The sequence below is a fragment of the Ochotona curzoniae genome, unplaced genomic scaffold, assembly GCF_017591425.1.
Source record: "Ochotona curzoniae isolate NIBS_2020 unplaced genomic scaffold, NIBS_Ocur_1.0 contig_4792, whole genome shotgun sequence".
NCBI classification, from domain to species: Eukaryota; Metazoa; Chordata; class Mammalia; order Lagomorpha; family Ochotonidae; genus Ochotona; species Ochotona curzoniae.
Window position 1 is genome coordinate 9,103,238 of NW_024466389.1, and position 27,367 is coordinate 9,130,604.

The 27,367-nt window shown below is 45.7% G+C and overlaps 1 protein-coding gene across 1 annotated transcript in view; it reads left to right on the forward strand.

Annotated features, from left to right (window-relative positions):
* The first annotated feature begins 1,383 nt into the window (after positions 1 to 1,383).
* SPEN (spen family transcriptional repressor) overlaps positions 1,384 to 27,367 on the forward strand; it is a 76,712-nt gene continuing 50,728 nt past the window's right edge. Inside the window, exons 1-3 of the mRNA XM_040987957.1 lie at positions 1,384 to 1,766; positions 22,748 to 23,068; positions 25,899 to 26,375. Of these exons, the coding sequence (XP_040843891.1) occupies positions 1,684 to 1,766; positions 22,748 to 23,068; positions 25,899 to 26,375 (881 nt within the window). The 5' untranslated portion in view covers positions 1,384 to 1,683. The remainder of the gene's footprint in view (positions 1,767 to 22,747; positions 23,069 to 25,898; positions 26,376 to 27,367) is intronic.

Below are 27,367 nucleotides of genomic sequence, written 5' to 3' on the forward strand. Positions count from 1 at the left end.
CTGTTCACCAAGTTGGTGAGATTGGTTCCTTAGGCTCTTGCTCGCTTAGCCTCGGGAATGTGCTGAGAGGAGGGCAGGGAGACCCTCTCAGTTGATTCGACTCACTGAGAGCAGGGCTGTCAGAGGCCAAACAGAAGAAAAGTTGATGTGCCTCTTCTCGCGGTCTCATACGGTCTGTGGCTCCATCATTAGGAAACGTGGATGCTGGAAGAGAAACCCGTGAAAGCAACTTGACCCTGTAGTTTGTGGAACAGAAGCAATTAAGTGCCAGAGACTCCAGATACTAGTGCCACTGATGGTGCCAATATTTGCCAACTCAGTACTGGTAGTTTGACAATTATGGCTTATATTTAAGGTGACAGTGAATGAGACCAAGCATTTAGTCTCCAGCATGCACCTACACCTCTATTAAGATTATTTGTGTAATTTTTTTCCCTACATGGCCTCAAAGGCCCAAGCTTGGGCTGTCCTCTGCTGCCTTCCCAGACAGCGGGATCAGAAACGGGGCTGCCAGCCTCCTCTGCTATTATTTCTAAGGATAAAAATGAAGAAGAAATTTTGATTCGCTGATTGTTCCCAACTCTGTTATTCTGTACTTCCTTAACCTCCTGGGCTTTCTTGGGCTCCTGTAGGCTGGCGTTTATATAAAAACTCAGCTTCAGTTTACAAAAGTCCCTAGGTCTAGTCCTTTGTTGTGTTTAAAAAAGAAATTAGCGTGACCCCTCCGAAGGGAACAATATCAAGATTCCTGTCGGTTCTATCTAGTCCTTGCATACCATAACGTTGAGCAAGAACACCTCGCCAAGAGGCTTTGCCACACATTTACAAGCCAATGATTGCTTCAGAGGGATGGGTCACCGCCTAGCCGGGCCTGAAAGGGGCGGCCTTGTTCTGACCACTTTCCCAAGCAACGTCCTGAACGGCCAGCCTGGGCCGCAGGGCTAGCAGGTGAAGGACTTGGCTGCCGCGGTGGCCTGTGTCCCCCGGAACACCAGCCCCTGTCTTCTTTCCTTTTTCTTCTCTACAACTGTGCCAGGAACCGCGGCCCGCAGCTTCCCCGCACCCCACGCCGGGAACCTGACCGAGCACCCGGCGGCGGCTCCGCCCCGGCGGCTCCGCGCCTGCGCACGACGCCCAGCGCGAGCGTTCCTGCCCGGCCCGCGTTCCTCCCCCGCGCCCCACGGCGCGGCCCGTGCGCCTGCGCGCCGCGGCTGGGAGGCGCTCGGCGTCGCGGCCGCGCGGGTGGGCGGACGCGCGCGCGCCCGCGGCGGCGAGGGGGAGGCTGGGCCAGGCGGCGGGAGGCGGGCCGCGCGCGCCGGTGGGAAGCGTCCGGCCGCCACAGCGCCAGCTCCGTCGTCGTCGCGGCCGCCCGGGTCCCGCTCGCCCCTCCTCCCGCTCCCCCCCGCCCGCCGCCGCCGCCGGGGCGCATGCGCCGCCGGAGCGCGAGGGTCGGCTTCGGGTGTGTGGTGGCGGCAGAGCGGAGCTGCGAGGCCCGAGAGTCAGAACCTGGGGGAGAGGGATGGTCTCTGCACGGGGGGGAGCCGGAGGAGCCGCCGCCGCTGCCGACGCCCCCGCCGCAGCCGCCGCCGCCGCCGCCCCGGCGCCCGCCTCCCGGCGCTGACGGTCTCGTACGAAGCCGGCGAGGGGGAGCCAGCAGCAGCGGTCGCCGGCACGCCGCCCAGCATGGTGCGGGAAACCAGGCACCTCTGGGTGGGCAACTTACCGGAGAATGTCCGGGAGGAGAAGATCATCGAGCATTTCAAACGGTGAGTGACACGAGGCCCCGCTTCCCGCTCCGACCCGTTGCCGGCCCCTCCCCGTGCGCGGGACTGCCGAGGCGAGGGACCCCCCCTCCCGGCCCCGGGCCCCGCGGACCGGCCGCTCGGGCCTCCGACGTCGCCGAGGAAGGAGCCGCTGGGCTCGGCCTGGCCGCCGCCGGCCCCGGGAACGGTGGCCCCCGGGTCGCTCCCGAGCGCGCACGCCGGAGATGCCCGGCTCGGAGAGCTTTCGGCCCGGGCGGGAAGGCTGTGCAGAGACCCGAGTCGCGGTAGGCGGTGCGGGGAGCGCTCGGGGAGCCGGGCCGGCAGATGTTGTCGCCTGCTTGGGCGGGCGCTGGGTGGAGGACGGTGCGGCATGGGGGGCCCTGCTGCCCGAGGCCGGCCGCTGGACGGGGACCCGCACGCCGCCCGCTCCCCGACGCGGTGAAGCAGGTGGTCGGGCATTTCGAGCCTTTCGCGCTTTCCAGACGCAGTTTCTTCGGTAGTTGCCCGCGTGCTGCTGGCGGGGGAAGGCGAGCCGACCCGGGCCGGGGTGCCGCTCCAGCCCGGCGGCGTTGGCGCTTGTGCTCTTTGTGGGGTGTCTGTGTGCGGGGCCCACTGGCCGGGGGCTGGACGCGGGGGCGCTCGGCGCCTGCCCCCCGGGGGAAGGACGGTCGCCCCGGGGTCCTGCACCGTGCGAGGTTTCCAGCTGGGCTCGCCCTGAATTCCTCTTACTGTCTGGTGAGTTAGGGAAATTATGCAGCGTCCCTATTAGTGAGTCACCATGGGAAAAATAGGTTGCGTCGCTCGCGGCGGAGCCGCTCGGATGAGGAAATGGAAGCAGCGGGCGCAGAGCTCCTCCGGCTCCTAAATGGAGGAGCCTGGATTCTGTTGGTGGTTGCTGTTACTGGGCATTAAATCCTCGCCGCTGGGGCGCGCGTGTGCGCGTGTCCGCGTGTGAAAAGGCGCCGGCGATGGCGAGGCCATTCATAACCTGATAGTGCGGCCCTTGCGGGCCCCGCCGTGCGCGCCTCCGGACGCCCCGTGTTTACTACGGAGTGCCTGACAACCGGGGCCGGGGCAGTCGTTCGCCCCTGCGCGGGAGGATGAAGGGGGCACTGTGCTTTGAATTGGGAAGCAGATGGGAACTTTTTCTTCCTGACGCTGCTCCACCCCTTACCCGCCTCCCAGCCGTCTCTTGATACCGTTCAGTGCTTTGGTGGAATAATGTTTCAGGTTCATATTATTGGAGTGGAAAAACCACTGGGCTGTACTCAGTGGAATCTCCTTGTGGACTTTGCACATCTCTGCATGGGAAATTCTCGTGCACCGACGTGCAGACACGTGCATTGCAGCATTCGCTTTGCTCCGCTGTCTGTGGCCAGACTTGTCATTTCGCATTATGCAGGTTCAAGGGACATTGTGTGCTTCTGGCAGGGCATCTGGCGCTGCTGCAAGATGAGGGTGTAGGGACGGGAAAGAGGAACTCCTCCAGGGCACTGTTGGAAGGCTTTTAAGTGGATGGTGCTGCGGGCCCGCTGGTGTGAATGACTTTCTAAAATGGCGGCCAGGACCCGCTTTCTGTGGGAACCGGCAGAGCCGATCTCGGAGGCTCCGCGGGAGGAGGGGGCGGAGGCGGCGAGCCGCCTTGGGAAGCGAGCGGCCGTCTGCAGCCACATCCCGGGCTCCGCGGCTGCGTTCCCCGGGCGCCTCACCTCCTCACGAGCAGGGGCAGATGCTCACCTCGCGTGTCCCGGAATCCCCTTCATTTTAAAGGCTACTGTTTTCATTTTGAACATTTTGTTTTTTTAGCCCATTGAACGGTAGGGTTTAATAAAGACGATTAAAGCCGTATAGCAGAGAAGTCTCACTTTCACCCCCAACCGTGGGGTTCCAAAGCGCCCTTCCCCAAGTCTCTTGGATTTCTTGTTTTATCTTTCTGCATGTGCAAGAGGTGTTCTTGCTGATCTAGCTGTGCAACTGAGAGGACCTTGTTTGGAGGAATTCACACCTCTGTCCCTATTGTGAAATATGTTTTGTAGAATGTGTGGCTGCTGCTGGGAGGGAAAACTAAATCGGTTATTTGAATTAGAAAAAGCAGTAGTTGTATCAGAATGATGGCTCTGCAAGGAACTTAATATTCATCTCTGGTCTCTGCCAGAAAAAAAGAATGAGAGAACCCTGCACTCCCTATATTACCGTTTTCCCCAGCTGATTACAACATTTAATAACTGTTTCACAGGATTAAGAGGTGTACACTGGGAATACATTATATAAAATGTATTTAAGGTGAATGTTCTCTTAGCAGTTACTAGGCTTTGCAATTATTTGGGTTCTCAAAGAGACTAAACCAGACAGCTTTGGGGGCAGGGCAGCTTATGGACATTTTAAGGGAGGGGAATAACGGCAGGTCTTGTTTTTAATTGATACATTTTTAATCGGTATTTTAATCAGTGTTTCTGGTGGACAGTAGATTGAGGAGAGGGTGCTGATTTGGCTTTTTTAACCTCAGTGTTGGAAAAAACAAATCCTGAAATATAATCAGAGCATCTTTAACAATTTACTTTCTGTTTTTGCATTAATAATAAAAGCTTTTGTGTTCATTATCTTTGCTGGTCTCAGTATGTTGACTAGAAAAAATTAAGCAAAGGTTATTTCGGAATGCCATTTTAGTTAACAAAGATTCATTACAGGGCACCGTAGGGAAAGTCCTTTCCTTTGTGTGTTAGCTGGGCTGAAGGGAAGGGAGGAGTTACACAACAATTGGTTGCTGTCTTTTGGCTGTGAGAGAGGTGTGTGCGGAAAGACAGCTCCTTGAATTAGAATAATCCAATGAATAGAACCCTTGAAAGATTTTAAAATTCTTTATACCTTATTTTAAGATTTTTAGTAATACTGCGTTCTTCCCAGCCACTCCCAGTTTTAGAAGCCAGATTATGCAATGATTATGGGATGTTGCCCCGCATGTAAAAAATCCTTTTTAAATATATTTTGAAAAAAATTTTTCTTTATTATGATGCAGTTGCTTAGGCTCAGGAATTTCTTCTTCCTACCATGTAAACGTTGTGAAAAAAAATGAGACCTATTTTAAAATTATATTTTGGTTTGATAATTTCAAATGTTTTTAAACAGTGGTTTTTCTGAATTTTAAGTGTCTGGTATAAATGTTACATGTTGTTTAAATCCAGATCTTCTGGAAGTTTTCTTGTCCTCATTTTATTATAAACAAAGGTAATTTTAGAGTTAAATTTGACTCACTGGCATACATCATTCCTGTCCTTTCTTCTTGTGAGGTCCGAGGTTTCTATGAAACAGTCTCTTGATTTTGACTATGCTGATTTTGAATATCTATTTTCATGATAGGTTTTTGCATCATGATAGGTTTTTGCATGTTTTAAAATTAAAGTAAAATTCATAGTTATCCTGACATAGCATTACAAATAATGCAGAATATGTAAATTGTTGTATTTTATTTCCTGAAAAGAATGCTTGTAGCGCATGGCAAGAAAATAAAGGATTTATTGCAAGGAAAAGTGGTGCTGGTTGACTTGTGCAGGGTCCCGTTTTTCTTTTACCTTTGTTATAGACTTCATTATTTGGGACTGCATTGCATGGCATGCTTATGAAGAGGCTTCAGCTTTTTGAGATGTTTTAAATTCTGGAACAATAGGAAAATCTGTAGAAGTGATAGCTGTGGTGGTAACATGAGTGAAGGCTTTCCATGGGAGTTTTCCGAGTCTTTGTCTTTGGTTTGAAAATTTGCTTTTTTTTTTTTCCTTTCTTAATTTTTTTTTTTTACTTATTTGCAAGAGGGACAGGTTTCTTTCCAGTTGCAGGTTCACTCCCTAAATGCTTTACAGGGTGGGACCACGTCTCAGGCAGGAGCTCCTGGATCTCACAAGGGTGGTAGGAACCCCGTCACTTGAGCATCAGGTCAGCGCTAGTAGGAAGTTGGAGTTAGAAGAACTGTCAGGAGTAGACAGCGTAGACATTCCATCTTAACTGCCAAGCTAAGTGTCTGTCCCATATGTGTTTTGTTTTTTTTTTTCTTCCCCACACACTGAAATCCAGCTATAGCTCACAAAAATTATGTGGCTTCTGAAAACAGGTTCTCAAGTACCCTGAACAATATCTAGTGCAAAGATATACATACTCTTGTAGTTTATTGCTGAGCTAAAATTCTAGTGCTTTGTATGTAGCATGAGAAGTCGTGTTTCCCATGATGGGTGTTGAGGCACAGAAGGGTGAGATCCTTGCTTTGGAGTGTCTAGGATTGTGTCTGCCCCTGCTTCTGATCAGACTTCTGCTAGCGTTCCTGGGTAACAGCACGTGGTGGTTGCTGCCACCATGCACGAGACCTGCATGGAGGTTCAGATTTCAGTCAGCCCTAACTGTTGCAGGCACAAGTTCTATCTCTTTCTCTGCCACTTTCACTAAAAAAAAAAAGTCTTTCATTTGCATTTTCCCCCAGTGTTTCTTAATTATAAGGAAATTCTTTAATTGTAGCCATTCTAATTAATTTTCATAGTAGACTATGCTATTTTCACTTAAACGGTGAGTTACTGTAAGGCAAATAAAAAAAGTAATAGTTTGAGACACAGGTAGTATTTAAAGAAGGTTGGAAATTTACAGGTGTTACTTTATTTAGTCTGTTGTTAAGGAAGCTTTTATATCTATTTCAGGGTGTTAAGTAACATTGAGATCATCTGGTAACAAAGTTTGCCATATACTTTGTAGTGACAAGATGTAATTCCTGCTGCAGTTCTAAAGTATTGCAGTATTCAAATTATTTCCCTTTTATATATCCCTGTTTGGCAAATTGAAAATTAACATAGTTAAAAAAAAACCAAAACAGTAGAGTGGCTGTATAAAATCTCCACTTTAACGGTGAGCATTTAGCCTGTGGGTAAGTTGCTCACCTCCCGTCTTGGAGCATCTGTGCTTGACACCTAACTCTGGGTTCCTAATGCAGGCTATGGGAGACGGTGGTGATAGCGCCAGTAGCTGGATTCCTGCCATTCACATGGCAGACCTGGATTGAGTTTACAAAGGTCATCCCAGTCCTGATCATTGTGGACATTGGGAAGTGAAACAACAGATTGGAGTTCTGTTTGTCTGGGAAAAAAAAAAAAAGAGAAAAAGGAAAAAAAGAAAAAAATCCTAAATAGAGAATTTTAGGAAGAATTAAATATGATTTGATTATGGAAGTGAATTGAACTCTAGCATGTTTATTTATGTTTCGGTTTACTTGAAAGATAGAATGACAGAGAGAAACACAGAGAAGGAGAGCTTCCATTTGCTAATTCATTAAATGCCCCAAACACCAGGAGCCAGGAATTCCTGTGTTGCCATTCCATAGTCTTCCCAGTTAGGAGACCAACACGGATATAGTGTCCCTGTCCCAGTGCACAGACCTCCCTCAAGCAGTGCCAGCCGTGGCAGTGTCTGTGTTTCCTTCCTGGTTCAGGTTGTCAATATCACATGTACTTCTTTTTTTTTTTTTTTTTAAGATTTATTTTATTCTAATTGGAAAGTCAGATTTACAGAGAGAAGGAGACACAGAAAGATCTTCTGTCCACTGGTTCACTTCACAATGGCCAGGGCTGAACTGATTTGAAGCCAGGAGCTTCTTCTGGGTCTCCCACGTGAAGCAGGGTCCCAAGGCTTTGGGCGGTTCTTGACTGCTTTCCCAGGCCACAGGCAGGGAGCTGGATGGGAAGCGGGGCAGTCGGGCCACAAATAAGCACCCATATGGGATTCTGGTGTGTGCTAGATGAGGACTTTAGCCACTAGGCTGACGTGCCGGGCCCCACATACAGCCTTTCATGTTGTCAGGTCTCATCAGTCTTCCGTCTGCAAGTTTCCTTTCCTTTCCTAGTTGTCATGTGCTTGAGAGTTTTCAGGAGCTAAGTAAATGTCTCTCTTCAAGATGTGCCTCTACCTGACTGTCGAATATTGCCTGATGGCCTGATGAGGTTGTATATTCTTGTCAGAAATACTGTAGAAGTGGTGCTTTGCCCTTCTCAGAGTATATCGGAAGAGAAACTGTATCTGCCACTGGTGACATTAACGTTAATTAAGTCAGTCTCTCCATCATTTCCCTATTTGTATTAGGTAAGAATTTTGTGGGAAGATACTCTGATGTTATGCGCTTAGTGTCTGCTTCATTAAGCTGCCTCCTCCTTCCGTCCTTCGCATCCCTTATTCAGTCTTTGCCTGTGTAATATACCACTTTGATCAGTTGTTACTGCGAGTCCTGCTGCATGTGCTGCACACAGGCATGAACTAAAGTGCTAAGATTCATCTTCTCCAGTTTTTTCATTGAGGTTTAATCCAGGGCTTATTTATTTTATTTTGGTATCCAGATCATCCTAGACTTGATCAGTGGGAACTCTTTAACCTACCTGCTATGTCCTTGAGGTAGCTCCCCTTCATTCATGCATAATAAAACTCACTTTGCATTTTACCTGTCCCAGTCGTGGCATCAGTGATTTTTCCAAGAAACCCAAATGTGAGTATTATGAGCAGGTAGTGTTCATAAGAGACCTACCCTCTGTATGAACGAAATCTTTCCACAATGCCAGGCTTTATTAATGAATCAGAGTATTTAGCTATGAGCTCCGTGGACTTCCCTAGGTATGCAGTCACATCAGGTACTCCCCATTGGTGAGGTCAAATTGGTAAAGCCATGGCAGTCTCCAGTACACATGAGCCGTATAATTTTTAAGAAGTCTTTTGAATTTATTTGAAGGACAGGGTTATAGAGGTGGAACAATCCTTTGTCCACTAGTTCATTGCCCAATTGGCTGCAGTTGCCGGTGCTGGTCCAGACCAAACCAGGAGCCCCTGAACTCCATCCGGGTACCCTACACGGGTGGCAGGAGTGCAGTTACTGGGGCGTCTTTAACCACTGCTTTCCTAGATGTGGTAGCAGGGAGCTGGGTCATGCATAAGTGGGGTATCTGGGACTTAAACTGGTGTCCATGGGGAATGCTGGCATTACAGGTATTGGTCCAACTCACTGTCCCACAACATTGGCCCCCATATACATATTAATTAGCATACGTCATGTTACTTAATACATACAACATAGTAAGAAGAAAATAAGGTTAATGGACATATAGCTCCAAGAGAGGCTGTATGTCTTTGGAAACTTGTGTATGTTGGTCCTCTCTTGGTGAGGAGGTCGGTGATGGGTCATGCAGAGGACTTTGGTGAGCAATCCCTGGGTGTCCGTAAGAGAAGCATTTCACCTGCATGGTGGTGTGTCTGGTCTGCAGGACCAGTTTTTGTTTCTGTTCTTTGTTTTTTTGGAAAGAGATCTGCCTTCTTGGCTTCATGTGAATGCCTCCAACAGCCAGGGCTGGGACAGGCAGAAGTTAGGAGCTGGGAAACTTAAGTCTGCTATTGGGTGCCAGGGCCCCAAGTACTTGAGCCCTGAATACTGGCACACATTATTAGGTAGCTAGAAAAAGGAGCAGAGCTGAGACTGACCCAAGGTGTTTGGATACAGGATACTGGCATCCCAAGCAGCTCCCCAGAAGAACATGGCTGCCCCGCAGCTCATCCCTTTGAGTGTCCCAGTTCAAGGTGTGTTTGGCCATGCCTTGCCTTCCACTGATATTTACCTTTGGGTGTGGTGTGGTTGTACTCTCCTGGATGCTGGTAAGCAAGTTTTGCTTTTTAGTTTTTAAATATTTATTGGAAAGTCAGATTCACAGAGAGAAGAGACAGAGAAAGATCTTCCATCTGAGAGTTCACTCCCCAAGTGGCTGAAATGGCCAGAGCTGACCTGATCCAAAGACAGAAGCCAGTGTCTGCTTCCAGGTCTCCCACACAGGTGCAGGGTCCCAAGGACTTGCGCCATCCTCTACTGCTTTCCCAGGCCACAAGCAGGAAGCTGGATGGGAAATGGACCATCTGGGACACAACAAAGATTTAGCCACTAGATTATTGTGCTGGGCCTGACCAATATGTTTTAAATTTTGTGGCCTGGCGTGGTAGCCTAACGGCTAAAGTCCTCGCCTTGCACACACAAGGATCCCATGTGGTCGCCGGTTCTAATCCCGGCAACTCCACTTCCCATCCAGCTCCCTGCTTGTGGCCTGGGAAAGCAGTCGAGGACGGCCCAAAGCCTTGGGACCCTGCACCCGCATGGGAGACCTGGAGGAAGTTCCTGCCTCCTGCTTTGAATTGGCCCAGCATTGGCCATTGCGGCCACTTGGAGAGTGAATCATCGGACAGAAGATCTTCCTCTCTGTCTCTCCTCCTCTCTGTATATCTGACTTTCCAATAATAAATAAATAAATCTTTAAATTTTTTTTCCCCCTCGGGCTGGCATTGTAGCACAGTGAGTTAAGCTGTTCCCTGCATTGCCAGCATCCCATATGGATACTGATTGGAGTTGGGCTGCTCCCTTCCCATCCACCTCCATTTACATGCTTTTTGGAAAGGAACAAAAGATGCTCCAAGCATCCATATAGGAGACTTGGCTGAAGCTCCTGGCCATGTATTGTAAAACTCTGGATTCACATATGTTCTAGTACGTAAGAATTCTAATTTCCCCATTTCCATATTTGTAAATTCTTTCTGAAGAGAGCAGGACTTGAATTTCATTTCAATTTCCATTATTATTTTGAAATGATTTATATATTTTTTAATTTGAAAGACGTATCTTTCATCTGCTGGTTCACTCTCCAAATGACTGCAGCAACCAGGAGCCAGGAATTTCTTCTGGGTCTCCCATGTGGGTGTCTGGGCCCAAGGCCTTGGGTTGTCTTCTGCTGATTTCCCAGACACATTCGCAGGGAGCTGGATTGAAAGCAGAGCAGCCGGGACTGAGACTGGCACCCACATGAAATACTGGCATCCCAGGCAGACTTCGCCCCCTACATTACGATGCTGGCTCCCTCATATCCTCAGTTATTCTTCATGCTTTTACCTAATTGTCGAGTTTTGTGTTCAGTGTAGTTGATACTGCAACTGTTCCTTTTGTCCTCTGCCATCTCTGGATGTGTTGCCTCTGTGGGCACTGCGTGGCTTCCCTGGGCTCTGTGGGCACTGCGTGGCTTCCCTGGGCTCTGTGGGTACTGCGTGGCTTCCCTGGGCTCTGTGGGCACTGCGTGGCTTCCCTGGGCTCTGTGGGTACTGCGTGGCTTCCCTGGGCTCTGTGGGCACTGCGTGGCTTCCCTGGCCTCTGTGGGCACTGCGTGGCTTCCCTGGGCTCTGCTTGGAAAGGAATAAGGAGAGTGGCAAGGAGAGGGAAAGACAGTGGGGCTGGGAGTGACTTGCGTATTTTTACCCTCGTTTTTTCTCTTAATAGGAGACAAAATGTGAATGCTTTGCTTCTGTTGTATTGTAACCTCTTTGGCATAAGCTTCATCACTGAATGAGTCTGAACTTTATTATACACTGAGTCATGCAGAAGTAGTAATGAGAAGTGAGTTCATTTCTCAGGAATAATGTTAGCAATCATTGCTTCATTTATTTGGGTGTCAACGTCTCAAGTTATGTGGCATTTCAACAAATGTTTCTGTAGCCCTACTTGCCCCAAAGACTTATTGGTCTGAACCTGCCTTTTCTCTCACTGCTCTTGGCTCCCTGTCTGAGGAGTTCCTTAATGAATTAAGATCCTTACACATTGGCATAAGCCCAAGAAATCTGGAGTTTGTTATTTGATGTACATCTCAGACATAATTTGTAAAAAAAAAAAAATGTAATTTTATCTATCTGAAAAAATGATAGAGGTTGGAGTGGTGAGGGGAGACAGTCTTTGTCTGCTGGTTCACTCTTAGATTCCTGCAGCTGACAAATTTGGGCCAGGCCAAAGCCAGAAGTGTGGAACCAATCAGATTTCCCATGTGGGTCCCAAAGCTTTGGACCATCCTCGACTGTTTTTCCAGGCCTCAGGCAGGGAGCTGGATGGGAAGTGGGGCAACCTGGATTAGAACCGGCGCCCATATGGGATCCTGGTATGTGCAAGGTGACAACTTTAGCTGATAGGCTACCATGCTGGGCCCAGAACCATTAACTTCTAATTTTTGTCAATATTAGCAATTTAAAATTTTTTATTTTTTTATTATTTTTTAAAAAGATTTATTAATTTTTAATGTAAAGTCAGATATATAGAGGAGAGACAGAGAAGAAGACCTTCCATCTGTTGTTTCACTCCCCCAAATGGCTGCGGTGGCTGGAGTTGAGCCCGTCCGAAGCCAGGAGCTTCCTCTGAGTCTGTCTCCCACACGGGTGCAGGGTCACAAGGCTTTGGGTCGTCCTTGACTGCTTTCCCAGGCCACAAGCAGGGAGCTGAATGGGAAGTGGGCCACCTGCAAATGAATTGGCACCCATATGGGATTCCAGCACATGCAAGGCGAGGACTTTAACCACTGAGCTATTGTGCCAGACCCTGAACTTTTCTTTTAGGTTTATTTATTTGAAGGCAGAGTTGCATACAGAGATAGGGAGAGACTGAGGTCTTCCATCTGTTGGGTTACTCCCGAATGGCCGCATTGGCCTGAGTTGGGCTAATCTGAAGTCAGGAGCCAGGAGCTTCCTTCATGTCTGCCATGTTGGGTGGCAGGGGCTCCAGCATTTCGGACCATCCTCTGCTGCTTCTCAGCCTCATTAACAGGGACCTGAGTGCGAAGAAGAGCAGTTGGAACTCAACTGGCATTGCAGGTTGTGGCTTTATTTGCTAAGCCATAATGCTGGCCCCAGTTATTTAATTTTGTTTGACTTGTAGTATAATGAGTTTTTTAAAAAAAGATTTTGTTTGTTTACTTACTTGTTTGAAAAGCAGAGTGACTGAGAAGTAGAGGTAGGCACAGAGGGAGAATTTCACCTGCTGGTCCATGAAGTCCCCAGTAGTCGGCCTGGCCTCTGTGGAAGAGCTAGGCATTCAGCTGTCCATTCAGGTCTCCCTTGTGGTGACGGGCATGCAAGTATAGCGTCTTGTGCTTTCTCCCAGGCGCGTTAGCAGGAGGCTCCACTGCTGCTGGGGTGGGACTCCAGGCACTCTGAAAGGATTTATGCTACAGCCTGACCCATCAAGTATTTTAGTATCTTCTGTTATGTTAATAAGAAGCAATAGCCTTGACTAGTCTTAGGACTGAAACTTGTACACTTAAAATGGTTAGCAAAAGAACTGTTTTTAAATGTTTCCTCATAATAGTTAAAAAATCGAGTTGTGATAATATAGAGAAAATATGGCCAACTCTTAATTTAGATGTTATTATTTTTCTTGAAATTCAGCCTTATGGCTTACTTGAAGAATTCCCAGTTACTGAAATAGAAATAAAAGGTGTAATGAGGGAAAACCAGTGTTTGATCTAAATGTAAGATCAAGGGGTTGGTTCATAAGATTTTCTTTTCTGTAAAAGGTAATGTGTTAACATTACTGCATTATCTTGTGGTTATAGTACATTAGTAACCTTAGTTCAAGAGAGGAATGGGGCCAGGCACAATAGCATAGTGGTTGAGGTCCTCGCCTTGGATGTGCTGGGATCACATATGGGCACCGGTTCTTATCCTGGCAGCCCTGCTTCCCATCCAGCTCCCTGCTTGTGGCCTGGGAAAGCAGCTGAGGACGGCCCAAAGCTTTGGGACCCTGAACCCACATGGGAGACCCAAAAGAAGCTCCTGGCTCCTGGCTTTGAATTGGCTCAGCTCCAGCTGTTGCAATCACTTGGGGAGTGAACCATCGGACGGAAGATCTTCCTCTCTGTCTCTCCTGCTCTCTATATATCCGCCTTTCCAATAAAAATATTTTTTTTAAAAAAGAGAGGAATGAATTTGAATCTTCTTTAATGTGAAACTGCAAATACTTATTGTGTTATGTTACAGATGGCTGAAATAAAAATTTTTATTCATTTTTTTATACCTGCTTTATGCCCTGTGTCTTGCCCATTAGATCTTTGCGTTCTATCTACATAAAATGATCATTGATTTTGAGGAGGAAAAACTTGGTAATGATGGGATAGAAAAGTAGAAAAATGGGCAATACACAAAGCTGTTGATATTTTAATAAAATACTTAAGCTTTGAAAAGTGATGTCTGGTTGAGTATTCCTTACCTGAAATGCTTGGCACCAAAAGTTTCTAGATTTTGGTTGGACTGTCTGCACAGGTTAGGCCACGCTTGAGCATCTCTTTATCTGAAAATCCAAACGGTCCAGAATAAAAACTTGGAATTCCAATTTGATGTTCCCCTAGTACTAAGTCCTAGGTGGCTGGGTAATTAGATAATGTGATGCATCTTTAATGAGGTTGCTGTTGTCTCTTCGTTTTCTTCATTTGCAGGCTCCGTTTCCTCACGAGACAGGATTTCAAAACTTTGAGACCCCTTGAAGATGTCTTCTCTTTACCTAGAAATAGAGCAGTAATGTTAGTGACCACCATTCTTAGATGTGAAATTTTAAAATATTTATCTTAATTTGAAAGACAGCGAAAAAGACCTTTCATCTGTGGGTTCACTCCCTCAGTGCTCCCAGTAGCCCAGGGCTGGCCTATGCAGGGCCAGGAGCCAAGAACTCAGTGTGGGTTTCCTGCATGGATGGTAGGGACCCAGCCTCTTGAGCCATTATTCCTGCCTCACAGGTGAGCATTGGTGGAAAGTTGGAATTGGAAACGAAGCTCAGTCTCCCAAGATATTTCAGTTTGGCATGTGGATGCTAGAGGCCAGGTCTTAATGACTGCTGTAGTGCTCCCTTTCAGATATAAACCTCTTTTTATTTTTTCCTTCACTTTTTAACAATATTTATTTGTTTGAAAGGCAGAGGGAGAGGGAGGAGAAGGGAAGGGAGGGAGAGAGAGACTCCCCATCTGCTGGCTCACTTGGTAAATGAGTGCAGTTGTTGGTGCTGAGCCTGTCAGAGCCAGGAGCCAGGAGCTTTTAACGTGTCTCCCATGTGGTGGCACAGGCCCAAGCACTTGGGCCATCTTCTGCTTTCTTGGGTATATTAGCAGGGAACTGGATTGGAAGTGTAGCAACCAGGACAAAAACGGGTGCCTGGGTGGGGTGCCAATGTCTTGGGCAGTGACTTAACTTGGTATGCCATACATAGCACCTGCCTGAGCTGCTGTCTTTTAGCTGAGGGAGTTGGTAGGGTTAAAAGGTGAATGCTACCTTCATTGTGAGGTATAGTTTGAGTGTCTGAGTGTCTTGTTTTACAGGACTCCAGGTGGACTTGTGTGAAAATGCATGTGTCAGTCCCTTGCTGTTGCTTACTAGTAGATCCGTTGCGGAAGCTGGAATTAAAGTTAATTGCATCTTTTTTAAAAAAAGGTTTGTTTAGGGGCTGGCACTGTGATGTAGTAGCTTAAGCTACCACCAGCAATGCCAGCAGCTCATAAAAACAGTTTTAGAATAGATTTATTTGTTTTTATTGGAAAGGTAGATTTTACAGAGAGAGGTAGGGAAAGAGCTTCCTCCTGCTGGTTCACTCCCCAGATTGGCCACACTGGTCAGAGCTGAGCCCATCTGAAGCTGGAAGCTGGTGCCAAGAGCCAGGAGCTAGGAGCTTCTTCTGGGTCTCACGTCGGTGCAGGGAGCTGGAAGGAAAGTGGGGCAGTATGGATATGAGTTGGTGACCATATGGGATGCCTGTGCTTGTAGGTGGAGGATTAGCCAGTAAGCCATTGCATTGGTTCCAGAAAACTGAAGATTTTGAATGGATTCCCAGCAGCCAAGGATCTTTTTTGCTGCTGATATGTAACAACTGCCTAAGAAAGTTTTTTTTTTTTTAAGGCTTATAATTTGAAAGTCATAGTTACAGAGAGGGAGAGCCAGGGAGAGAGAGCTTTTGTTTGCTAGTTTACTCCTCAGGTGGTCACAGTAACTGAGGCTGCACCAGGCTAAAACCAGGAGCTAGGAGCTTCTTCCAGGTCTCCCACATGTGTGGCAGGGATCTCAGTGAGCCATCTTGTACGGCTTGTTCCAGGCCATTAGTAGCAAGCTGGATTGGAAGTGGAACAGTGGTGACATGAACTTGCAGCCAGATGAGGGCTTTACCTGCTATGCTACAATGCCAAACTGATAGTATTTTTTTGGATAGTATCCTTTAAAACCATATAATTAGTAACTCAGCTTTTCTCAAAGCCTCAAGCTTTTTTTCCAGTATAGCACATTACTTTCACATATAAAATATTAGATTACTGATATACTGAATGTACATTCCTCAGGGAACTTGTAGGGACTCTCAGTGTTTATTATATTCATTGTCAGATGTTTAAAGCAAACACTCAGGAAGAGCCTGCCATTATTTTGATTAGTTTTTCATTCTTTCTTGAAAACTTAAGAGAACACGATGGGCTCTCTGTGTCCCTGGGTGCTGCATCCAGCTAAGTGCAAGAGATCAACATCCTGGGGTTCGCCAGACTGGAAGGTGGTGTGTGATACAGCTATCAAGCTGCTTCAGATCCAGCCTCCTGCTAAAGAATATTGCAGAAGACACCAGACAATGGCCTGACTCCTTGGGTCCCTGTGATGCATTTGAGAAATTTAGATGGGTTTTTGAGCTCCTGGCTTCAGCCTGTCCCAGTCTGCTGTTTATGTAATAGGGAAGTGAGCCAGTATGTAGAAGGTTTCTCCATGTGTCCCACTGTTACTTTGTCTTTGAAATTAAAAAAATAAATAATTTCTAAAAGTCTGGAAAATGCATTTATGTTGCTATGTATAGTTTTTTGCTTGTTTATTTTCTAAGTGATGGAGTATATGTATTTGCACTGCATTAGATGTTATTCCTTAGAGATAATTTGAAGTACACAGGAAAATGGTGTGCATAGGATACATGCAAATACTGTGCCATTTTACGAAAGAAATTTGAGCGTCCTTGGATCTTGGATTTTAGCGTCAGTGTCCTACAGATCTCAACAAATGTTTGTATAGTGTATGAGAGAGAATATTGTAAATGTTGATCAAATGTTTTTAGAGATCAATTTTCAAAAGCTATTTTGAAAGATTTATTTTTATTGGAAAGATAGGTCAAATTTACAGAGAGAAGGAAAGACAGAAAGTGCCGGAGTCCAGCTCCAGCTGAGTTCAGAACTCAAGAAGGGTGCGTGCATGAGGCGCAAAGAGGAAAGAAACGAACCACTAGGATTTCATGATCATAATGGACAATGCACGAAAGCTGTCCGCTTTATTTATACAAAATCAGTCAAACTCTGGCTCAGACTTTTTATGTCATGGTCAAGTGTTGTGTTTCTAAGGATAATTCTGCCATTTGTTTTACCTAAAAACAATAGAAGTTCCTGCTACAATTCTTATCCTACAACTCAATCTTGTATCACAAAGAAAAGGGGAGTCTAAAGAATGAGGAAAGAATGAAAGCCTAAATACAGGTCCCTTGATTGGCATAAGGTCAGTGGGGACAGCCAAGACAGTAGGAATAATAGAAGGCCCTTTTGCAAGACATTGTTATTGACATTAACCTCCAAGCTCACACTGAGTAAAAGGCCAGTCTCACAGTAGCAAACAATGCCTGGATGGATTAGAATTCTTCCTCAGGGTGGTCTGGTGTCCATGCAAAAGAAGGTGGAGCTGCACTCAGGTGGTTGTAGAGATGTCCATGGGGCCCTGCCAAACAGTGGGAAGTTCCTTGCAGCCCTGCCTGCAATGGAACAATACTCTTCACACCTTCATGTCCCCCACATCCACTGCACGGACCCCAACAAGAAAGATCTATCCATTGGTTCACTTCGTAACTGACTGCAGCTGAGCTAATCCCAGGCCAGGAGCCAGGAGTTTATTCCAGGTCTTCCATGTGGGTGCAGGGTCCCAAGGCTTTGGGCTGACCTTGACTGCTTTCTCAGGCCACAAGCAGGGAGCTGAATGGGAAGCAGAGCAACCAGATCATGAATTGATGCCAGTTAGGATCTTGGTGCATCCAAGGTGAGGATTTAGCCATTGAACCATTGTACCAAGCCAAGACCAATTATTAATTTTTTTTTTTAAATTGAAGCGGTGATGGAGAGAGACAGAGAAATAGAGAAAGATCATCTGTTAGTTTACTTACCAAATGTCTGCGAAAGTTAGGACTAGGTCAAGCCAAAGCCAGGAGCCCAGGACTCCATTTTGGTCTTCATGTGAAGTGTGTCACTTGGGCCAGCATCTGCTTGCTTTGCTAGGTGTTAGCAGGAAGCTGGATCAGAAGCAGAGATAAGACTGACATGGTTATAGGGTTTTGGCATCTCAGACTTTAGCTTAACATTCTATGCTACTGTCTGTCCTGGTAGGTTTTTTTTTTTTTTTTTTAAATTTATTTGTGGTTTTTAACTGTAGGAATTAGAAATTTAAAAAATTTTTTGGGGGGGGCAAGTGTGGTGACACAGCTCGCTAATTTCCTCACTCTCGTGCTGGGATTACATGGATGCTGGTTTGTGTCCTGGCTAGTCCATAACAAGCCTGCTCCCTGCTTGTTGCCTAGGAAAATATCAGAGGACTGCTCAGGTCCTTGGGACCCTGCGCCATGTGAGAGACCCTGAAGAGGCTTCCAGCTCTCAGCGTCAGATCAGCTCAGCTCAGCTCTGGCCATTGCGGCCATGTGGGGAATGAATCAGTGGATAGATCCAACCCCCCACCCCCCACTTTGTTAAAGATTTATTTTATTTTTATTGGAAAGTCATATATACAGAGAGAGGGAGAGACAGAGGAAGATCTTCCCTCTCTTGATTTATTCCAACGCAATCGCAATGGCTGAAGCTGAGCCTGTCTGAAGCTAGGAGCCTGGAGCCTCTTCTAGGTCTCCCATTTGGGTATAGGTTCCTAAGGCTTTGGCCTATCCTCCAGTGCTTTCCTAGGCCACAAGCCTCACTGAGGTGATCCCAGAGCTGATTCTTATGTGTGCTTGCTAGTACAGGATCCGGCATAGTCTGTTGTTCCAGTCAGCCTTTGCACATGCTAGTAGTTGCAATTCCTGGCTCAGTTCTGGCTCAAGCTCTGTCTTCTCTGTAAACCGATGCACCGGTGTTACAATCCAGCCCGAGCCTGTCCTCACTTAAACTAGAGCTGCAGCCTAGTTGGAGTGACCCGCAGTAACCCCCACCAGGCCCGTCCCCCTGCACTGTTTCCCGTGCTTGTCAGTATGTACAGCATACTAATCCAGTCTGTCCCACATCGCATTCAACTCTTATACATGTCAGTGGGCATTAAGTCTTAGTTCGATCTAACTATTTCCATTATTCAGTCCACTCTGGTGCCCGCGAGTGCCACTCTCTTTCTAACCTTGCCTGCCTTTAGTCCTGCTTCTTGTGCTCACCAGTTGGAATGGCAACTCAAGAGGAAGGTGCCCACTGTTTCCCTATTGGGCCCATTCTTTGATCTTGTTCTCTCCAGGTGGTTCTGCAGGTCAGCTTGACAGAATTAGCTCCCAGTACCAGCATCTGCCAGCTGACGCTATCACAAACCTCAGCCAACCCACACCCACTCTGGCTTATGAATGTGCCCAGCCTGGCTTTCCCCTGATCCAGCTCACATGAGGCCAACAGGTGTTGTAGCCCTATCCAGCCTGGTTGCCCCCATCCCAAGTCTCACACTCACCAGTGGGAGTACTGGTCCAGCAGGGAGCCTCATGTAGCCCCCCTACCATTCTCTCCCCCTCCCCTCCAGTCTCCTGAGTCTCATGTGTGCTGGTTAAATGCTGTGGCCCAGTCTGGCATGGCCTGCTTCACCTTGGCATTTACCAGAAGATGCTATAGCGTGACCGGGCCCACCCCCAATTCTAGCCTAGCCCAGCCTAGCCACTCCCAGTCCTGACCCTCATGTGAACTGGCTTGTGTTGTGGTCCGACCCAGCCTGACCCACTCTCCATTCTGGTGCTCAGATTTGACAGTAGGTGGTATGAACTGGCCCAGCCTGATTCACCCCTGACCTGAGCCAACTGTATGCTGTTTGGTATCATTACCTGGCTTGGTCTGGGCTGCTTCCTATTGTGGTTCTTGTGCTAACCTGCAGGGACTGTGACCCGACAAAGGAGTTCCCCAAGCTCCTCTATCACAACCTACCTCAATGCCAGATCTCGTGCCCATTGGTGGGTCCATGGGCCAGCCTATTTAGTTCACCTCCTGTTCTAGGAGGGATAGTGGCCTTTGCTGACTGGCCCTCACCCTTTCTGGTTCTTACTATTGAGTACGACATCCCAGCCAAGCCTGGTCCACACCCAGACAGCTCTCATATGGTTCAGTAGGGGTAGAGACCTAGCCCAGCCTGTCCTACATCCACCTTGGTTGTCATGAGCACCAGTGGGTGCTGGAGTTTAGCCCAGTCTAGCACATCCCATACCTAGTCCACAGTTATGCTGAGGGAAACTGCAGTCTTGTCCTGACCAGATAGCAGCCCCAGCTCTGCCTTCGTGCTCACCAGTGGGAACCACAACCTAACCAGGGTGTCCCCTTAGCTACCAACCAGACCTATTCCCAGCCACAGGTCTTGCCTGTGCCTGTGGTTGCTCTGACTCAGTTTGGCATAGCCCCTCACCTGTCTTGGCCTTTGCTTTGGGAAGCTGTAGCCTCGTGCTCACCAATGGGAGCTATAACCCACTAGGGAAGTTTCCCAGGTTCTCCTATTCAGCCAATTCCCAGACCTAGATCTCATGCATGCCAGTCGGTCTAGGCCCTTGCTTGGCATAGCCTGCCCCTGCATCCTGGCCTCTGTTTGAGTTGGTGAATGTTGTGGCCTGGCCCACTCCATACCCTGTTTTAGGATGCACATGTGGGTATGTAGCCTGGACCTGCCAAGCCTATTCTCGGCCCTAGTACCCTTGAATGTTGGCAGGTTCCAGCTCAGCCCCTCACCTCTCCAGCTCTTAAGCTAACCAGCGAGTCTTGTATTTCCACATGGTTGGGCCCAGCTATCCCCCACAGAACCTACCCCCCAGACATGGTTCTCTTGCATGCTGGTTAGTGTCATGCCCCAGCCTAATGTGACCTGTCCCCTGTTCTGACAGTCAGGTACTGGGAGCTTGCCTTACCAGGCTCCGGCCCTAGCTTTTGTATGAGCTGGTGTGTGGTGGTCAGCCAGGTTCCATGCTTAACAAGCCCATCTGAAGACTCCCATGTGTGCTGGGCAATGAGTCTGACCCATAGAGATCTTCCAGTCTTTCCCCTTCCAAACTACCAAGTTTCAGCTCTCTTGCTTAAATGCATGTACAGTGGCCCTGTGGTTGGGAGTCCCTTATCCATGGATGTCCCTAGGCAGTAATTCATCACCCCCAAGTACCCAGAGCTCGTTGCCGGGAGGCCAGTGGGCTTCACCTGGTGCAGTTGGCGCCCTGGCTGCCCGAGCCAAGATGGCACCAGCTGCTTTTAAGTAGCCAGTACTCACTAAATTTTCAGCTTGGAAGGTTAAGTTGTGCACCCTCCTACCAGCTAAAAGCGGCTGGTACGGTAGTAGGTCTCATACAGACACCTAGCCCGAACCAAGATGGCGCCAGCTGGTTTTAATCTCTTTTTTAAATTTTTTTTTTAAAGAGGAGAGGTTGAGTGATCTTAATATTTTTTAAATGGCTGCAAAGGCCTGGGTCTGAGTCAAGTTGTAGTTAGGAACCTGGATCTCCACTGGAATCTCCTATGAGGTTCACAGGAAACCAAATACTTAGAACACCATCCACTTCTTTACCCAAGTGTGTTAACCCTGGAGCTGGATTCAAAATGGAGGAGTTGGGTCTCAAACCAGCACCCTGTATGAGATGTCAATAGTACAAACAGCAACTTAATACTGACCTCAAATTTACTGATTTTGAGTGTGCAAACAAGTGGCTTTAGAGTAGGTTTTTTGGGCCCAGCTTGGTAGCTCTTGGATAAAGCCCTCGCTTTGCATGCACCAGGATCCCATATGGGCACTGGTTATAATCTCGGTTGCTATACTTCCCATCCAGCTTCCCTGCTTGTGACCTGGGAAAGCAGTCAAGGATGGCCCAGAAGCCTTGGGACCCTGCACCTGTGTGGGAGACCTGGAAGAGGCTCCAGGCTCCTGGCTTTGGATCGGCTTAGCTCTGGCTGTTGTGGCCGTTTGGGGAGTGAATCAACAGACGGAGGATCTTCCTCTCTGTCTCTTCTCCTCTCTGTATATCTATCTGACTTTGCAATAAAAAACAAAACAATCCTTAAAAAACTTGAAGTAGGTTTGTTAATGATGTGTAACCCTTATCATTCTTTTCAGAATGTTCAGTCATCCATGTGGAAACTGTCTTCCTTCTCCCAGTTGTTACTATTGTTAACATCTCTTTCCTTAAATTTAGCTTTTCTAGACTCTTCTTGCAGTAGAATCATAGATTTTTTTTCCTTACATGTCTAGCTTATATCACTTAGCATAGTGTTTTTGAAATAAAATTGGGTCATAATAAGATATTTCAAAAGATTGATTTATTTGAAAAAGTTTATATCTGAGATGTACATTTTAACAGTTTTTAACATATTAGGAAAAGAAAATCAAATAGCAAAACCATTTAAGAGTGTTTGTTTTCATCTCCTTGCCAAGCAGAGCAGTAGACACCCCTACCCTGTCCCTTCTGGTTGCTGCTTCACTCCGCAGATGCCCACAGTAGCCAGGCCTGTGCCAGGCTGAAGCCATAAGCTTGGAGACTACAGCTAGGTCAGTGTGAGGACAGGCAGGGACCCAAACACCGGAACCATCAACAATTGCATCCCAGGGTGCACCTGGCTGGGAGCTGAAACTGGGAACAGAGCAGGCATTCAAACTCAGGCACTCTGTCAACCATGGACCAAATGTCTAATTTCCTAAAAAGTTTGGAGAGATTCATTTCACTGACGTATTCTAGAAAGGTTAAGGGTAGATTGATAAATTTTATTTATTTAGGAAATGACGGTGATATAATTGATGCCAGTAGTTGCCCTAGAGAAAAAAATGTAAGTGTGAAAGAGAGCAATTTTATACTTCACTGTGTATAAATATTGTGAATTATTAAAAATATCATTCTGAAAACTTTTTGAAAAATTACTGATATACAACAATAATTTTTACTGTATTTTTTCCAGATATGGCCGCGTGGAAAGTGTCAAAATTCTCCCCAAGAGGGGATCTGAAGGAGGAGTGGCTGCCTTTGTGGATTTTGTGGACATCAAAAGTGCACAGAAAGCTCACAACTCGGTCAACAAAATGGGAGACAGAGACCTACGCACGGATTATAATGAACCAGGCACCATTCCAAGTGCTGCTCGGGGATTGGATGATACAGTTTCCATAGCATCTCGTAGTAGAGAGGTTTCTGGGTTCAGAGGAGGTGGTGGAGGGCCTGCTTATGGCCCCCCACCGTCACTTCATGCACGAGAAGGACGTTATGAGCGGAGACTTGATGGGTAAGTTCCAAGGTTTCTGTAGGCAGGTATTTTGTATTTGATATGGTGAGAAACAGAAACTCGTATTTAGGGGCCCCAGATGGATTTAAAGTTTGGGCATTTCAATGTTTCCTATTTTGGGTTGGAAACAGAAGTGATCTCTGTCTCACTGGCTGGTGTCTTATGGAATCGTAGAGGATATTTCCTGCAGCTGATTGGATATCTGCTCTTGAGATGTGAAGTGGTGGAAGATTGTCTGTGGCAGCAGCATTTTTGGAGTTACCTGTCTTCTAGAAGTATCCCTTCTCTTGGATATTAAGGCGTTTGTTGGATATATCCTTTCTACCTGATGGAGCTATTTGGCTACAACTTTTTGGTTGTACTATTTGGAATATTTCTGGAATATTACAGCCTATGGATGATCTTAGAAGTTGAGTCTGCTTCTTCATTTCACCACGTGATATCTACAAATGAATTGGATTGTCACAAAAGAATGAAACAGACCATAGTGATTCAACCATTTGGATTCTACAATGATTTATCATGGAAATGTATATATACTTGGATGAAGAAGAGAGAAGGCGATGCTTGAGTTTTCCATTTGGATTTACACGATTTCTGTGTTGGAATTATACTCCTTGATGGAATTGGGGGAAATTGACGTGCTGAACGTTCCCGAAACCTGGAATATAGCTGTTCTGTTCTAATTGCTGGAATGTATTGGATGCTGTCAAGACTCCATTAGCCCAGGGGAAGAGGATTATTCTCACTTCTTAAGCCAGTTGCTGCCCGCTTAAAGGTACTCTAGTTTGGGACACATGGTGACGATCAGTTGTGGATACAGCAATCAAAATTGACTGAGCTGGATGACTACAAAAGAAAACAGTTGGCGAGCAACCATACCTTATTTGTTGGGATTGCAGGATATTTCCTCGTCTGCCAGCTGCCTGATTCACACTTAGGACTGGAGATGTTTATGAATGTGGATCAATTTATAATTGCCTACTTTCTCAAGAAAGAAGTCTAGGGGTTTGAGAGTTTGTCTGGGACTCCTTGCTTCCAGTGGAATTATTTTGTCTGGTCACTAAGATTTTTTTTCTTGTGGTTCATCTAAATATCATTTGACACCCTTGCCCATTAAGAAGGTGGATTACCCCCCTAAGAGGGGCCAAAATTGGGGAAGTTATGTTCACAATTCTCTCCCTAGCTTTAATTGGGATTATAGGTCGTGTTTCCACACTTGGAAAAGGTTGGTATGTCCTGACCTGTGTCTATTAGCCCCTCTCCTAACCCAGTCAAACTTTCTTTCTCACTAACTCTAGAAGTATTTAGTACTAATAGATGAATCAAAGAATAGCCAGTAGATTCCAGCTCTGCTAGCTCTTGTGCCTGCCTTCTGTATTCTTCCTAATAGATAATAAGTTCTTTGCATATTGATAAAATATTAGCTGTAACAGTAATTCTAGAACTTTGTCTATTGCTTTTGTTATAGCATTAATAATGGCTTTAATTAACATTTGATGGGATGCTTAATGAAGTATTTATGAAATTTTCTCTTAAATCTGAATGGAAACTCCTGTTAAGCAATGAAATATTCATATTTCAGGAAAGTAGAAATAAAAATGAAGAAAGTTGTTATTTAATATTTAGCAATAAAGATTGATTTTTGGCAGTTGCTTTTCATTATGGCAACAAGAACCAAGGAAAAAAAATAGCCCAGGGAGATAGGGCTATGAAATGGTATATAAAAATGAATGTGGAGAGATCTGGGATCTGGCCATCTATTGGGCACATAATTTTAATTTTTAAGATTTTGCTAAGTAATTCTTCATTGGAGAGATTCTAAAATCTTACCTTTCATGAGTCCTTAATCCTTTTAATAGATTAATACAGAGAATAGGTTGGAAAGAAACTAAGGCAGAGTGATTTTTTTAGGAATTTAGGATTAGTTCCAGTTCCCAAAGAGCATTTAGGATTTCTTTATAGGATTATAATTCATTTTTAATATTGACACATAACTGCGAATCTGTCAGGTACTTCTTGCACTTTCAGGTTGATAGATATGTGTATCTTACTAAATATATATTTTCATTAAACAAAGTTATTGACAATAGTAAGTACATGCATGAACAAATTAGGTGATAGAATAAACATTTAGGAATTAGTTTGAATTTTATCGCATAAGGAGATAAAATAACTTATTCTTAAATTTACATAGGATAGTATGTTGGGATTCAATATTGATATCCTAAATATGTAGGATTGTTTTGAAAAATAATTTTTATTAAATATAATGGGGCACAGCAATTTATGTAGCCTGGTAATTTTTTATAATTAAACTTAATGAGAAAGGGTTTCGCTTTAAGAAGAAAAATATTTTTTGGAAGTCCTCCCTTCTATAGAACATGTACTATATCAGGGCTTTCATGTCTATGTTAAAATGTGTGGAAATGTGATCTAAAGTCATGTGATGGAAAGTGTAAAAACCTTTCATAGCAAGAATAAAAAGCTTTAAAATGGCAACCTAGTCCATTCAGATTATGAAGAAAAGGAGGGGTACAAAGTATTTCTATATGCAAGTCAGAGAATCCTTAATAAAATGAGCAACTGACTATGTAATACAAGACATGAAAGTCCAGACTACACTTAAAACAGTTATTGCTCATCTGTGAAAATAAGTTTTTGAGTCAAGTGACATGATAAGCTTGTTAGTAGTTGCTTTCTAAGTGGGTTAATGCTGTTTGGAGAATGACCAGTGACAAAGGCAATGTTGAAGTGAATGTTTTGCATGACTTGGCTTAGTTTTGTTTGCTCCTTTCTGATTAAATATTTTTCCCCCTCCTAAATGCAGGGCTTCAGATAACAGGGAGCGTGCGTATGACCATAGTGCCTATGGACACCATGAACGGGGGCCGGGAGGCTTTGATCGGACGAGACATTACGATCAGGATTACTATAGAGACCCTCGGGAGCGGACTTTACAGCATGGGCTCTATTACACTTCTCGGAGTCGAAGTCCAAACCGCTTTGATGCTCATGACCCCCGATACGAACCTAGGGCTCGGGAGCAGTTTACGCTGCCCAGTGTGGTACACAGGGATATCTACAGGGATGACATTCCCCGGGAGGTACGAGGCCGAAGGCCAGAGCGGAATTACCAGCACAGCAGGAGTCGCTCACCACATTCATCCCAGTCTAGAAACCAGTCTCCTCAAAGACTGGCTAGCCAAGCGTCCAGACCCACCAGGTCCCCTAGCGGCAGCGGCTCTAGGAGCAGATCCTCCAGTAGTGATTCAGTCAGCAGCAGCAGTAGTACCAGCAGTGACAGGTAGGTTAAACAGATGGGCTATTGCATTCTCACCCATTTGCAATGATCAGCGGTGATGGAATCTTGGATTGGCATGTGGCCATTGAATTAACCATTCTACTGAGTAACCTGAAGCTGTTTGATTTGCAAATCCTGTTTCATCCTCTGGATGTGTTAACATTTAATTGTCAACAAGGCAGTGACTTTGAATTTAACTCTGAGACATTGAAAGTGTGGTGTCTGAAATGTTAATGACTTAGCCTTTTTTTTGATTAAAAATTGGTAAAAGCTGTTTGGTTAAATGTTTTAGTGAATTATATTGTTAAGATGCTTATTATCAACTACTAAGTCAATTTATAAATGCATTTGAATTTACTTTCAACATTAAGGTGGTACCCAATTTATAAATTAATAGAAAAACATTCTTAAAATTCAAATTGGAATTCTACTGGTGTAAGGTTGTATAAACTTATCAATTGTGCATTTTTACTTTTTATAAATAAATTTTATTCTACAGATTAAAAATAATGAATTCCTTAACAAGGAAATCATAGTTTTGAAATTATAGTTCAAAATAGATGGTATATTACTTCCAGTAATCTTGGGGAAGTGACTTAATACTTTCTTAACCTCACCATTTTCATCTTTTATAAGAACTGTCATTAAGTTATGGTTAAAGTGAAAACTGCGTTTGAAGTGCTTTCCTTGATGTCAATACATGTTTAATAAATATAGCTCTTTAATAATCGCTAACTTATTGCTGCTCCACATATTGATAGTCTTTGTGTATTTCCAGTTTCCGACTACTGTTTTCAGCCTATTCATCCCAGAGGTCCCATTTTTAAATTTAGGTGCCATATGGATACAAATTTCGGAGTCACTGGATACAAATTTTATGACCTTATTAAAAGGCCTAGTTTATTTTTCTTTTCATGTTGCCTGCTTAGAATTAATTGAAGTAAAGCGAATGGTCATGTAGTTGAACGGCTCAAGTGTTTTAGACTTCCTAAATT